Below are 15,085 nucleotides of genomic sequence, written 5' to 3'. Positions count from 1 at the left end.
ATTTCAATATTATCGCTTGCACAGTGCTCCTTGGGATGTTTAAAGCTTGGGAAATCTTTTTGTATCCAAATCCGGCTTTAAACTTCTTCACAATAGTATCTCGGACCTGCCTGGTGTGTTCCTTGTTCTTCATGATGCTCTCTGCGCTTTTAACGGACCTCTGAGACTATCACAGTGCAGGTGCATTTATACGGAGACTTGATTACACACAGGTGGATTGTATTTATCATCATTAGTCATTTAGGTCAACATTGGATCATTCAGAGATCCTCATTGAACTTCTGGAGAGAGTTTGCTGCACTGAAAGTAAAGGGGCTGAATAATTTTGCACGCCCAATTTTTCAGTTTTTGATTTGTTAAAAAGTTTGAAATATCCAATAAATGTCGTTCCACTTCATGATTGTGTCCCACTTGTTGTTGATTCTTCACAAAAAATACAGTTTTATATCTATATGTTTGAAGCCTGAAATGTGGCAAAAGGTCGCAAAGTTCAAGGGGGCCGAATACTTTCGCAAAGGCACTGTATGAACATACATATGTTGAATCACACCTACATGCAGACACACAATCACATTGACTGAAACATAAAGATGCATAGCACACTCACACATGCACACACACGCACACACAGGTACACACAAACCCATGCATGAACAAAGGCACGCACACACAAACACGCAGCCACATGACTTTACACATTAATCTCCATGGTGTAAAGTACCATTTTATATCAAGTTAAAGTTATTTTAGTATTATTAACATACATCTACAATACTTATATTCCAATGTAAAAGGAAAAAAGCTAAACTAACACTAAGCAACTGGGTTGGTTTGTAATCCATTTAATTCTGTCCTGGACTAAGAAGCATATTCAAGGAAGATTCTCCATTTAACATAGTTTATAGTCTGGGACTAGACTTAATCTATGTCCAGGAAAACTAACCCATAATGTATGATGTGGATGTTAACGCAGAGTACTAGCTATATTTCACTGTATTTGAGGACCACCGCTCTGGAAACCTCTTCTTAAAGCTACGGATCTGGATCACGTTTTGTTTTCACACACACACATTATTTCTACATAGCTGCTGTTCACACTCAACCTCCCTTCACGTTTCTCTCTTTACTCTCCATCCTCTGAACCATGGAGATGTAGCCTAAGCCTAAGTCTCTGCCTCATTTAAACGAACAGGTTACAACCTTCTCTGTCTGTTTTAAAGGCAATTGTAGTTGCACCGGTAGGATGCAGTCTCCACACATTGCATTGGAGCAAATAGAATCTGCGTTTTGTGTGATGATGTAGGCTAATCTTTGTAGTTGCTGCCATATCGCAGCCAGAGTTGCTGAAAAATAACACAACTACTCTGACTGCCTGTCTGCAAGACCTGTCAACCATGTCCGTTTTGTACAACATTTAGTTTGTAGGCTACACCCATAGACATAGTCAGAGAAAGCAACATTGTATCTATCCCATTATGGCGTCTGAGAGAGCATCTCCATTTTGAAGTAGTAAAGTTCTTCTTCTACTACTTTTATGAGTTGGTAAACAAAATGAATGTGTTATTTGAAGAGGTATAAACCAAGGTTGGCTATTTACTGCCACCTGCAGTTATGGAATGTTTGCTCACAAGTATAATTCATTTTCTGATCACTCCTGATGACCTGGATGGAATTATGTGATCCTTCCTTAACCCATAAAAGTCCCACCCAGTTGACTTCTTCAAAATCGTGAAAGCCCTCAATGGCGCTGACCATGCTAAAATTCTATTTTGGGCACTAAAGTTCTCTATCTATCTCTATGGCTACACGAGCCAAAGGCGATCATCTCCAATCAAGGAGGGGAAGCGGCAGTGGAGCGCTGCGTCAAATCGGGTTTACAGAAAATGCAGAACTGCAGCCACTCCGATATGGGAGCTTTTGTCCACAGGACAAATGCTTTTAGTCAGAATTTACTGACATATCTGTAGTTCCTCCACATAACCAGCTGGATGTGACAGATACCTTTTATAGTTATATTTGCAAATATGATTTCTCATCCTATAAAATAATTAGACATTATGTATAAAAATTAGAAACATTATTACATACTAGGTTGGTTGTTGCTTGATTAATTTATTCATTGAATGATTGGTTTATGTATTTATTGATTGATTGGTCAATTTGATTGATTGGATGGGTTTCCCATTTTCAATTCAGCTGTTTTGTGTATAAAAGTTATTTTAAAGCATGTACAGTGATACTGTATTCATCTGTATGTTTTAGTTTTCATTTACAGAAATAAGACAGTATGCAGAACAATCTATCGTTAAAGGGGAAAACTGCAGTTCAAATATTAATAACACGGGTACCCTGCCACCAATTTAATTACCATTTCTACAAACAATGGAGTTAAACAAGCATATGTTGTATTCTGCAGGAATCAATAGTTATATACAATTCATGTAAAAGTACGTAGCAATCGCAGATTGCCACTTTGAATTTGGATGAATTTAGACATAAACAAACAAATGTTTTTGTCAGAATTCTCTCTCCTTCATAATTTCCCCTGTGTTTGCATTCGGTACCTGAGTCTATGGGTTAAATATTTATCAAAGTAACATCAGTGGGTCTCTGAGAAGGATGGAGGGGTAATATCCTATTGTGCAGTACACCGTGTCTGGTTTCTTTAGATTATTTCCTTTGCCCACTGGGTGGCGCTGTACTGCAGCTTGTATCTGTAGGGTGCTGTAGAATGTCTCTGCCTGTGGGGGGACTGTGGTTCTATCCTCTCTTCTGGTGAAGTGTACTCCTTGTCCCCTGGATGGCCCTCTTCTCCTTCTGCTGATGCTGGTACTGCTCCTGGTCTGCCTGCAGTAATGTAGATGGATGTCACCTCAGATCCAGGGGTGTTCTGTGGTTCTGGTCTTCCTGGTATAGCACTCACTGGGTTGTCAACTTCTGGAACAACGGCCTGTTAGGGGATAAGTAATCATAACATGCAAATGTTGTTTACATTTCTCAAGAGTCTAAGACGTTGGGAGGTTGGGGAATTGCTTTAAGATGGTCATACCATGGGTCATTTAGCTATTTGATTTTATAAATGTTTTGATAAAATATTGAATTTGTCCTTGACACATATTTAACTAATTTTTGTTGGAGGCACAAGAATACCTCCATACTTTCATTTTTTTTTAACCAGTACCGATAATTATTATTTGACCCTGCTGGTCATCTTTGAACATTTGAACATCTTGGCCATGTTCTGTTATAATCTCCACCCGGCACAGCCAGAAGAGGACTGGCCACCCCTCAAAGCCTGGTTCCTCTTTAGGTTTCTTCCTGGGTTCTTTCTAGGGAGTTTTTCATAGCCACCGTGCTTCTATACCTGCTTTGCTTGCTGTTTGTTGTTTTAGGCTGGGTTTCTGTACAGCACTTTGTGACATCAGCTGATGTAAGAAGGGATTTATAAATACATTTGACTGATTGATACTGGCTACCTTCAAACAGGTCGTAGAGCAAAATGGAGAACAACAAAATCTCCCCTTTCCTCAGTGGGGTCACATTAGTTGGTAGCCCAAACCGTTCAGACGCTACAAACGTTTTCCTGAGACAACCAATTTTAGGAATGTCTTTTGGTTTGACAAACACTGCTGTAGCATGGGCTGCATCTCAATCTACCACAACCGCCTATGGCGCCATTCCACATCTACTGTTGTTTGAGATGCAGCCCATGCAAAAAAAAAACTGATTCTCTAGCTTAACCTGACAGATTTATATGTGGATTTTATTATTATGTTACTTAAATTTACGCACCGGTGCATCAATAGACTCTACGGTTGTTTAAACATAGATTCATCATAGAGAAGGTACCTTCAGTGGCAGTTTTCTTTAGGGGATCGCCATCTTCTGGTTGATATGATGCATCCTACACCAACTAAGAATAATCCACCAGTAACAATGCCTACAATGATGCCAACTAGTGATGCTGCAGCGATCCCCTTCTTCTCACCAATACCTGAGATGTCACACACACACACACATAAACACATACACATTTACATGACATACACAAACACACATATACACACAAAAACAGCATGATTCACATTTTGTCTGGAGAAAAATATATCTGCAATGGTGTTAAAACTTTGTTGATTTTTTATAATGATAGACGAATGCACAGGAAGTGGAAGGGAGTTCATTAAACCTACATGTGTCCTTCATTCGTTGTGATTTGGCCTCTGTGCTGACATGATTCTTAACGATACACTGGATGAATCCATTACCACTGGAAACAGTGATGTTGACCTCAGAGACTGACAGAGAATCCTGGTACAGTGGGCACTGACCTCCATCACAGACAGAAAACATCCAGCCTGAACAATTCACTGTGATGTTACAAAGTCCTGTACTTAACTTGTAGTATGTCACCTGCATGGCTGGAATGGGAACAGCTTCTACAACAACCAACACAGTTCAGAAAGATACATTTGACCTGTATGACTGGTGAAGACACTTTAAAGGAGATTAGCTTTTGGAAACAAAGCAGAAACACATAGCAGGCTACCAAAACACAACAAATCACAAAACTCACCCAACACCTTAAGTTTGTATGAAGACGTTGAATCTGTCCAATCTATTTTCTTTGTATTTGCAATGTAAATTCCACTGTCTGTGTCCGTCAGATTCTTAATACACAGAGTGTGGTTCACTGGGTTATAATCTACCTTCTTCTTGTATTTAGGAGAGATCTCTTTATCATCAACTATTACAGTACTATTGACCTTCCAGCTAAATCCTTTAATTTCCTCAGGTGGTTTTGCAACAGCCAGACACACCGAACCTCCCTTCAACCCATACTCGTCCTTTGGAGGGACATCAGCCCAGGTCCCTAAAGAGAGAAGAAGAGGTTCACCGGGCGCAGAGTTTGTTCCTGTTTATTCACATCGGGATCATCTTAATAAGTGTTCATCTAGAAATACATGTTTTTACTGAGTTACAGTTAATTTAAGGAAAACAGTCAATTGAAATATATTTGTTGTGAGGCCGTTTGTTGTGAGGCCGTTTGGACGTGCAGCCAAATTCTCTAAAATGATATTTGAGGTGGGTTATGGTAAAGAAATTAACATTAAAGTGTCTGGCAACAGCTTTGGTGGACATCCCTGCAGTCAGCATGCCAATTGCATGCTCCCTCAAAACGTAAGTCATCTGTGGCATTGTGTTGTGTGACAAAACTGCACATTTTAAAGTCACCTTTTATTACCCCCAGCACAAGGTGCACCTGTGTAATGATCATGCGGTTTAATCAGCTTCTTGATATGCCACACCTGTCAGTTGGATGGATTATATTGGCAAAGGAGAAATGCTCACTAACAGGGATGTAAACAAATTTGTACATAATTTGAGAGAAATAAGCTTTTTGTTCGCATGGAACATTTCTGGGATCTTTTATTTCAGGACCAACACTTTACATTTTGTATTTCTTGATCAGTATAAAAGCTTTCCACAACGCAATTCTCACATTACTTTTAATATGATTGTCTTTTCTTTTTCTTACTGTTACTGAATCCGACTACTCTTACTTAATATCTCATAAGGATCCGTCCCTTTTTTTTTCAATTTTAGTCTAAAATGACAATCCCAAATCTAACTGCCTGTAGCTCAGGACCTGAAGCAAGGATATGCATATTCTTGATACCATTTGAAAGGAAACACTTAGACGTTTGTGGAAATGTGAAAATAATGTAGGAGAATATAACACATTAGATCTGGTAGAAGATAATACAAAGAAAAAACAGTATTTCTTTGTATTTCTTTTGTACCATCATCTTTGCAATGCAAAAAAGGCAGGTACAAAAGGCAGAAAGGCCATTTTAGGCTAAAATTTAAAAAAAGGGGCAGGTCCTTATTATTTTATTTTTTATTTCGCCTTTATTTAACCAGGTAGGCTAGTTGAGAACAAGTTCTCATTTACAACTGCGACAAGGCCAAGATAAAGCATAGCAGTGTGAACAGACAACAACACAGAGTTACACATGGAGTAAACAATAAACAAGTCAATAACACAGTAGAAAAAAAGAGAGTCCATATACATTGTGTGCAAAAGGCATGAGGAGGTAGGCGAATAATTACAATTTTGCAGATTAACACTGGAGTGATAAATTATCAGATGGTCATGTACAGGTAGAGATACTGGTGTACAAAAGAGCAGAAAAGTAAATAAATATAAGCAGTATGGGGATGAGGTAGGTAAATTGGGTGGGCTATTTACCGATAGACTATGTACAGCTGCAGCGATTGGTTAGCTGCTCAGATAGCAGATGTTTGAAGTTGGTGAGGGAGATGAAAGTCTCCAACTTCAGCGATTTTTGCAATTCGTTCCAGTCACAGGCAGCAGAGAACTGGAACGAAAGGCGGCCAAATGAGGTGTTAGCTTTAGGGATGATCTTGAGATCAAATCAACAAAATCAAATCAAATCAAATTTTATTTGTCACATACACATGGTTAGCAGATGTTAATGCGAGTGTAGCGAAATGCTTGTGCTTCTAGTTCCGACAATGCAGTAATAACCAACAAGTAGTCTAACTAACAATTTCAAAACTACTGTCTTATACACAGTGTAAGGGGATAAAGAATATGTACATAAAGATATATGAATGAGTGATGGTACAGAGCAGCATAGGAAAGATACAGTAGATGGTATCGAGTACAGTATATACATATGAGGTGAGTATGTAAACAAAGTGGCATAGTTAAAGTGGCTAGTGATACATGTATTACATAAGGATGCAGTAGATGATATAGAGTACAGTATATACGTATGCATATGAGATGAATAATGTAGGGTATGTAACATTATATTAGGTAGCATTGTTTAAAGTGGCTAGTGATATATTTTATATCATTTCCCATCAATTCCCATTATTAAAGTGGCTGGAGTTGAGTCAGTGTCAGTGTCAGTGTGTTGGCAGCAGCCACTCAATGTTAGTGGTGGCTGTTTAACAGTCTGATGGCCTTGAGATAGAAGCTGTTTTTCAGTCTCTCAGTCCCAGCTTTGATGCACCTGTACTGACCTCGCCTTCTGGATGATAGCGGGGTGAACAGGCAGTGGCTCGGGTGGTTGTTGTCCTTGATGATCTTTATGGCCTTCCTGTAACATCGGGTGGTGTAGGTGTCCTGGAGGGCAGGTAGTTTGCCCCCGGTGATGCGTTGTGCAGACCTCACTACCCTCTGGAGAGCCTTACGGTTGTGGGCGGAGCAGTTGCCGTACCAGGCGGTGATGCAGCCCGCCAGGATGCTCTCGATTGTGCATCTGTAGAAGTTTGTGAGTGCTTTTGGTGACAAGCCGAATTTCTTCAGCCTCCTGAGGTTGAAGAGGCGCTGCTGCGCCTTCTTCACGATGCTGTCTGTGTGAGTGGACCAATTCAGTTTGTCTGTGATGTGTATGCCGAGGAACTTAAAACTTGCTACCCTCTCCACTACTGTTCCATCGATGTGGATAGGGGGGTGTTCCCTCTGCTGTTTCCTGAAGTCCACAATCATCTCCTTAGTTTTGTTGACGTTGAGTGTGAGGTTATTTTCCTGACACCACACTCCGAGGGCCCTCACTTCCTCCCTGTAGGCCGTCTCGTCGTTGTTGGTAATCAAGCCTACCACTGTTGTGTCGTCCGCAAACTTGATGATTGAGTTGGAGGCGTGCGTGGCCACGCAGTCGTGGGTGAACAGGGAGTACAGGAGAGGGCTCAGAACGCACCCTTGTGGGGCCCCAGTGTTGAGGATCAGCGGGGTGGAGATGTTGTTGCCTACCCTCACCACCTGGGGGCGGCCCGTCAGGAAGTCCAGTACCCAGTTGCAAAGGGCGGGGTCGAGACCCAGGGTCTCTAGCTTGATGACGAGCTTGGAGGGTAGAATGGTGTTGAATGCTGAGCTGTAGTCGATGAACAGCATTCTCACATAGGTATTCCTCTTGTCCAGATGGGTTAGGGCAATGTGCAGTGTGGTTGAGATTGCATCGTCTGTGGACCTATTTGGGCGGTAAGCAAATTGGAGTGGGTCTAGGGTGTCAGGTAGGGTGGAGGTGATATGGTCCTTGACTAGTCTCTCAAAGCACTTCATGATGACGGAAGTGAGTGCTACGGGCGGTAGTCGTTTAGCTCAGTTACCTTAGCTTTCTTGGGAACAGGAACAATGGTGGCCCTTTTGAAGCATGTGGGAACAGCAGACTGGTATTGGGATTGATTGAATATGTCCGTAAACACACCGGCCAGCTGGTCTGCGCATGCTCTAAGGGCGCGGCTGGGGATGCCGTCTGGGCCTGCAGCCTTGCGAGGGTTAACACGTTTAAATGTCTTACTCACCTCGGCTGCAGTGAAGGAGAGTCCGCATGTTTTCTTTGCAGGCCGTGTCAGTGGCACTGTATTGACCTCAAAGCGGGCAAAAAAGTTATTTAGTCTGCCTGGGATTAAGACATCCTGGTCTGTGACTGGGCTGGTTTTCTTCTTGTAGTCCGTGATTGACTGTAGACCCTGCCACATACCTCTTGTGTCTGAGCCGTTGAATTGAGATTCTACTTTGTCTCTGTACTGGCGCTTAGCTTGTTTGATAGCCTTGCGGAGGGAATAGCTGCACTGTTTGTATTCGGTCATGTTACCAGTCACCTTGCCCTGATTAAAAGCAGTGGTTCGCGCTTTCAGTTTCACGCGAAAGCTGCCATCAATCCACGGTTTCTGGTTAGGGCCTTATATGCGTCGCGGAAGTTAGAGTAACAATGATCCAAGGTTTTTCCACCCCTGGTTGCGCAATCGATATGCTGATAAAATTTAGGGAGTCTTGTTTTCAGATTAGCCTTGTTAAAATCCCCAGCTACAATGAATGCAGCCTCCGGATAAATGGATTCCAGTTTGCAAAGAGTCAAATAAAGTTCGTTCAGAGCCATAGATGTGTCTGCTTGGGGGGGGGGGATATATATGGCTGTGATTATAATCGAAGAGAATTCTCTTGGTAGATAATGTGGTCGACATTTGATTGTGAGGAATTCTAAATCAGGTGAACAGAAGGATTTGAGTTCCTGTATGTTTCTTTCATCACACCATGTCTCGTTAGCCATAAGGCATACGCCCCTGGCCCTCTTCTTACCAGAAAGATGTTTGTTTCTGTCGGCGCGATGCGTGGAGAAACCCGCTGGCTGCACCGCCTCCGATAGCATCTCTCCAGTGAGCCATGTTTCCGTGAAGCAAAGAACGTTACAGTCTCTGATGTCCCTCTGGAATGCTACCCTTGCTCGGATTTCATCAACCTGCTGGAGCGCGTGCCAGGGGTGGGTGTTGCCATCGCGACCAGTGAACTGAGATAAGGCGGAGCTTTACCTAGCATGGACTTGTAGATGACCTTCGTAACAAAACGGATGGCACTGTGATAAACTGCATCCAGTTTGCTGAGTGTTCGAAGCTATTTTGTAGATGACATCGCTGAAGTCGAGGATCGGTAGGATAGTCAGTTTTACTAGGGTAAGTTTGGCGGCGTGAGTGAAGGAGGCTTTGTTGCGGAATAGAAAGCCGACTCTAGATTTGATTTTAGATTGGAGATGTTTGATATGAGTCTGGAAGGAGAGTTTACAGTCTAGCCAGACACCTAGGTACTTATAGATGTCCACATATTCTAGGTCGGAACCATCCAGGGTGGTGATGCTAGTCGGGCGTGCGGGTGCAGGCAGCGAACGGTTGAAAAGCATGCATTTGGTTTTACTAGCGTTCAAGAGCAGTTGGAGGCCACAGAAGGAGTGTTGTATGGCATTGAAGCTCGTTTGGAGGTTAGATAGCACAGTGTCCAAGGAAGGGCCGGAAGTATACAGAATGGTGTCGTCTGCGTAGAGGTGGATCAGGGAATCGCCCGCAACAAGAGCAACATCATTGATATATACAGAGAAAGGAGTCGGCCGAGAATTGAACCCTGTGGCACCCCCATAGAGACTGCCAGAGGACCGGACAACATGCCCTCCGATCTGACACACTGAACTCTGTCTGCAAAGTAGTTGGTGAACCAGGCAAGGCAGTCATTAGAAAAACCGAGGCTACTGAGTCTGCCGATAAGAATATGGTGATTGACAGAGACGAAAGCCTTGGCCAGGTCGATGAAGACGGCTGCACAGTACTGTCTTTTATCAATGGCGGTTATGATATATTTTAGTACCTTGAGCGTGGCTGAGGTGCACCCGTGACCGGCTCGGAAACCAGATTGCACAGCGGAGAAGGTACGGTGGGATTCGAGATGGTCAGTGACCTGTTTGTTGACTTGGCTTTCGAAGACCTTAGATAGGCAGGGCAGGCTGGATATAGGTCTGTAACAGTTTGGGTCCATGGACTTTACAGTGTCCCAGAACCTTTGGGAGTTAGAGCTACAGGATGCAAATGTCTGCCTGAAGAAGCTGGCCTTTGCTTTCTTGACTGACTGCGTGTATTGGTTCCTGACTTCCCTGAACAGTTGCATATCGCGGGGACTATTCGATGCTATTGCAGATCCTTAAGAGATATTAAGTAAGAGCGGATCCTTTAAGAACTCAATGTCAATAGTGAGATCTGTCATGAGATTGTAGAATACATGAGATGTATACTAAACAATCATAAGATTAATGTTATGGTTGGATTACCTCAGAGGAGCTGGTGAAACAAAAAGTTTAAAAAATGTTTTCACATTCTAACACTTACACACCAAGTATACACATACTTGAACTATCTTTAAGATGTAGGATAGCAATACATATAAGAGAGCAATACGACAGCAGAGGACAGATTTGAAATCAAGCCATGATTATGAGGTTAACTTCCAGACTGTAAGCTTTAATTTCAATATATTTTCATCCACATCGTGTGAACCATTTAGAAATAACAACACTTTCTTGTGCATAGTCCCTCTATTTTAGGAGACCAAAAGTATTCAGACAAATTCACGTATGTGTATTAAAAAAGTACAAAGTTAATTGGTCCCATATTCATAACATGCGATGACTACAACAAGCTTGTAACTCTACAATTTAAAAAAATATATATATATTTGACCTTTATTTAACCAGGTAGGCAAGTTGAGAACAAGTTCTCATTTACAATTGCGACCTGGCCAAGATAAAGCAAAGCAGTTCGACAGATACAACGACACAGAGTTACACATGGAGTAAAACAAACATACAGTCAATAATACAGTATAAACAAGTCTATATACAATGTGAGCAAATGAGGTGAGAAGGGAGGTAAAGGCAAAAAAGGCCATGGTGGCAAAGTAAATACAATATAGCAAGTAAAACACTGGAATGGTAGTTTTGCAATGGAAGAATGTGCAAAATAGAAATAAAAATAATGGGGTGCAAAGGAGCAAAATAAATAAATAAATAAAAATTAAATACAGTTGGGAAAGAGGTATCTGTTGGATGCATTTGCTATTCGTTTTGGTTGTGTTTCAGATTATTTTGTGCAAAACAGAAATTTATGGTATATAATGTATTGTGTTATTTTGGGGTCACTTTTAATAAAATAAATAAGAATTTGCATGTGTACATTAATGAGGATGCTGCAATGATTATGGATAATCCTGAATGAATCGTGAATAATAATGAGTGAGAAATTTACTGACACACAAAAAGCATACCCCCAGCTATTGAAAGGTTAAATTGTCTTGGGGGTATTTATTTAACTAGGCAAGTTAGTTAATTATTTTAAGAACAAATTCTTATTTACAATGACGGCCTAGGAACTGCCTTATTCAGGAGCAGAACGACCAATTTTTACCTTGTCAGCTCAGGGATTTGATCTAGCACTCTTTCGGTTGCTGGCCCAACGCTCTAACCACTAGGCTACCTGCTGCCCACAGCACACAGCACAACTCACAACTATTCGCAATTCAACTTCCATGTAGTTCACATAATCTGTTGTAAACAAACCAGTTTAAAATCTATAGGTTTACCAAACAGTTAAGTGATTATTAAATAAGTTCATCCTTTAAATCAACATTAACAACAAACTCAATGAGAGAACTAAATACTATTTTTGCCTCTCTTTAAAAGGTGTAAGACCATTCTCAAGAGCCAGGATCAAATTCTCAAGATGGCTAGCTTAGCTTCAAATGTCTGTCAAGAGATTAGTCTCGTGTAATTCTGACTTTGTGATGAGAATGCCATTTTAGAGGCACATTTTCAAAATCCAAACTAAATCCTTACCGCTGAAGAGACGTTTTATAGCGCAATTGAAATGTAAAGGTTTCATCAGTCCAGAGAATATTGTTTCTAATGGTCTGAGAGTCATTTAGCTACCTTTTGGCAAACTCCAACCGGGCTCTCATGTGCCTTTTACTGAGGAGTGGCTTCCATCTGGCCACTCTACCATAAAGGCCTGATTGGTGGAGTACTGCAGAGATGGTTGTCCTTCCGGAAGATTCTCCAATCTTCACATAGGAACTCTGGAGCTCTGTCAGAGTGACCATCGGGTTCTTGGTCACCTCCCCGACCAAGCCCTTCTTCCCCTATTGCTCAGTTTGGCTTGGCGGCCAGCTCTAGGAAGAGTCTTGGTGGTTCCAAACTTCTTCCATTTCAGAAGGATGGACACCACTGTGTTCTTGGGGACCTTCAATGCTGCAGAGATGTTTTGGTACCCTTCCCCAGATCAGTGCCTCAACACACTCCTGTCTCGGAGATATATAGACAATTTCTTCAACCTCATGGCTTGGTTTTTACTCTGACATGCACTGTCAACTGTGGGACCTTATATAGACAGGTGTGTGGTTTTCCAAAGCATGTCAATTTACCACAGGTGAACTCCAATCAAGTTGTAGAAACATCTCAAGGATGATCAATGGAAACAGGATGCACCTGAGTTCAATTTCGAGTCTCATAGCTAAGGGTCTGAAAACACATGTACATTAGGTATTTATGTTTTTTAGAATAAGGCTGTAATGTAACAAAATGTGGAAAAAGTCAAGGGGTCTGAATACTTTCCCAATGCACTGTATATACACACATGGGAAATGGGGATTATTACATGGCAGTCTACAACCATATACTGTATTATTAGTTGTTGTTAATAAGATGCAGAAGGTTTGATAGGCCTGCAGGGGGAAGTTTACAATCATATATTGTTAAACTTTAGAAAGAAATAACTCTGTCATGAAATAAAATATCTGTACTTGTCCTTGTCTTATTATTTACCTATTTTGTTGTTGTTGTAAGTGACAACTTATAAACAATAATTGGATACAATCCAGTATCGCCTTAAATTAAACGAATCACATGCATCTAGCACAGGATCATAAGATCTTGCTTTCTGGAAGCATTACAAAAAGCTGCTGACCCAACCACACCAATGACACTCGCATCAAATATATGTGAATGTGTTTCATTAAAAACATGCAGCATCAATATACGGTATCACACACCACGAAAAAACGAACAAGAAGTTAGAGAAAGCTAACTGTATTCCTAACTTTATCATGCAAGTAACACACAATCACTGATGACTAGTCATACTACAGTACATTCAACACACCATGTAAAAACCAACAAAGAAGTTCATTGTTTAACTGTATTCCTAACATTATCATGCAAGCAAGCACATTTAATAGATACAAAACATGAGCAGGAGAAAGTCAATAATCCATACAAAACATACCATAGTGGAGGATAGAGAGTAGGAGTATTCCCTGTTTGGAGAAGCAGGAGAGGGGACTACCAGACATCTCTGTTAGGAGTTGTGTCTGTTTCCTCTATGACTGACAAGTAGCTTGCTAGACTCACCAAAACACACAGAGGAGAGAGATTAGAGAAGATATTTATTTTGATGAGACAGGTAGCTAGTAGAAGGGGGCCTTTGTCGTGTTAGTTGAAGGGGGGCTTTGTATGTTAGCTGAAAAGGAAGTCACACTCTATAGTCATTCTCTGAAAATCCCCTTTCACTCAGCTTGAGAGTTAGACCAAGAGGAGTGGGTGTGTTGTCGTGGTAATTTCCTGTATTACTAAACATTGAGAGAGCAAACCACACACAAGTCAGAGTTATATTATAAAATCCATCTTTAATTATATGAGCTTCACCATAGCCCTGTGACTCTCAGATCAGTTCAGTGTCTATAAATGAATTATCTTAGAGTGTTTACAAAATGGCAACTGAGATCTTTTATAGCAAAGATCCACCCCCTAGTCGACATGACAAACCACAGATAATAGGAACTTCACAAAGTGCCTTTTACTTGAAAGAGGAGTATCCCATAGCCAGATAGCATTAGCTATAAATTATCGTTCCGTTTGGTCTCCTAAACTAAGTTCTTATCTCGTTCTTGGTACAACATACTACCAAACCATTACCTCATCCAATGGCATATATCAATTGTCAATTCTAGATACTCCCATCTCAAATACACCCCCTCCTGGACAAGATCAGAAATGACAGTGAGCCTCTTAGGTCATATACTAGGTCAAGATAAGGGCAACATCAGAGGGGACATACAATAGTTCCAGACACTGCCATACTCTTCCCCCAAATGGGAAAAGTAGGGAGTGACTAGCACACAGACATTGTGGAGCCAAGAGATAATTGATTCCCCCTCAAACATCCCTTCACAAGGTTTAAAAGATACATTCACATATGAAGACAAGCCTGACCTCTCCCATCTCTGGGGCCCAAGTGACCTTTCCCACATAAGCATATGATGAAAATCGATAAAACATCTTATTTATCAATGCTACCTAACTAATTCTGATTCAGCCACGACAGTGTTTGGGGTCTGTTACTGTGCTGATCAGGCCGATGGTATCAGAACAGTGTGTGTGAATTTTCATGTAGGTGTTGCATGCCTGCAGAAGAGTTTGCATGAGTTATCTTCCATGCTCATTGCTCAGTGTGGCTGAGGTACATGAAACACCCGCCCACTTGTGCGTTTTCAGGAGGAAATGGGTCCTAACTTACTGACAAAGTCCCCCTTATTTTTAATACATTTGCAAACTCACAAAATCCACTGTATATATTTAGGCTATTAGATCAAGGCATATGCCATTATTGTAGGCCTTCTGCCTCTGCCCAGATGAATACTAGGCTTTGATGGCAATAGCTGTTAGAGCTCACTTTGCTGTGT

General features: G+C 41.3%; 1 protein-coding gene across 2 annotated transcripts; it reads right to left on the bottom strand.

Moving 5' to 3' along the window:
* Positions 1-2,383: 2,383 nt before the first annotated feature.
* On the bottom strand, positions 2,384-13,837 carry LOC112259881 (SLAM family member 9-like). Of its 2 annotated transcripts, none has more exons than XR_006084265.1 (3): positions 13,630-13,837; positions 3,850-4,870; positions 2,384-2,950 (listed from the first exon to the last, which is right to left on the bottom strand). XR_006084265.1 is itself a non-coding variant. In XM_042328217.1 (3 exons), exons 1-3 carry the CDS (start codon positions 13,694-13,696, stop codon positions 4,120-4,122), a joined length of 681 nt encoding a protein of 226 aa, XP_042184151.1. In that variant the 5' UTR covers positions 13,697-13,837; the 3' UTR covers positions 3,672-4,119. The 2 variants fall into 2 exon arrangements, 1 of the variants encoding a protein (XP_042184151.1); XM_042328217.1 differs by lacking the exon at positions 2,384-2,950 and having other exon boundaries at positions 3,672-4,436; positions 4,574-4,870.
* Between the last annotated feature and the right edge of the window lie 1,248 nt (positions 13,838-15,085).

The sequence above is a fragment of the Oncorhynchus tshawytscha genome, linkage group LG10 (assembly GCF_018296145.1).
Source record: "Oncorhynchus tshawytscha isolate Ot180627B linkage group LG10, Otsh_v2.0, whole genome shotgun sequence".
Taxonomy (NCBI): Eukaryota; Metazoa; Chordata; class Actinopteri; order Salmoniformes; family Salmonidae; genus Oncorhynchus; species Oncorhynchus tshawytscha.
This window is presented reverse-complemented; position numbering and strand designations above follow the sequence as displayed.

What these genes read in the sequence shown, in the direction of transcription:
- LOC112259881 (XM_042328217.1), bottom strand. Translation starts at nt 13,696, where the DNA reads ATGTCTGGTAGTCCCCTCTCCTGCTTCTCCAAACAGGGAATACTCCTA. An exon ending in ACTCTCTATCCTCCACTATG is followed by an intron (nt 4,871 to 13,629) that starts GTATGTTTTGTA and finishes TTCTCTCTTTAG; the next exon opens with GGACCTGGGCTGATGTCCCT. An exon ending in ATACAAACTTAAGGTGTTGG is followed by an intron (nt 4,437 to 4,573) that starts GTGAGTTTTGTG and finishes TGGTTGTTGTAG; the next exon opens with AAGCTGTTCCCATTCCAGCC.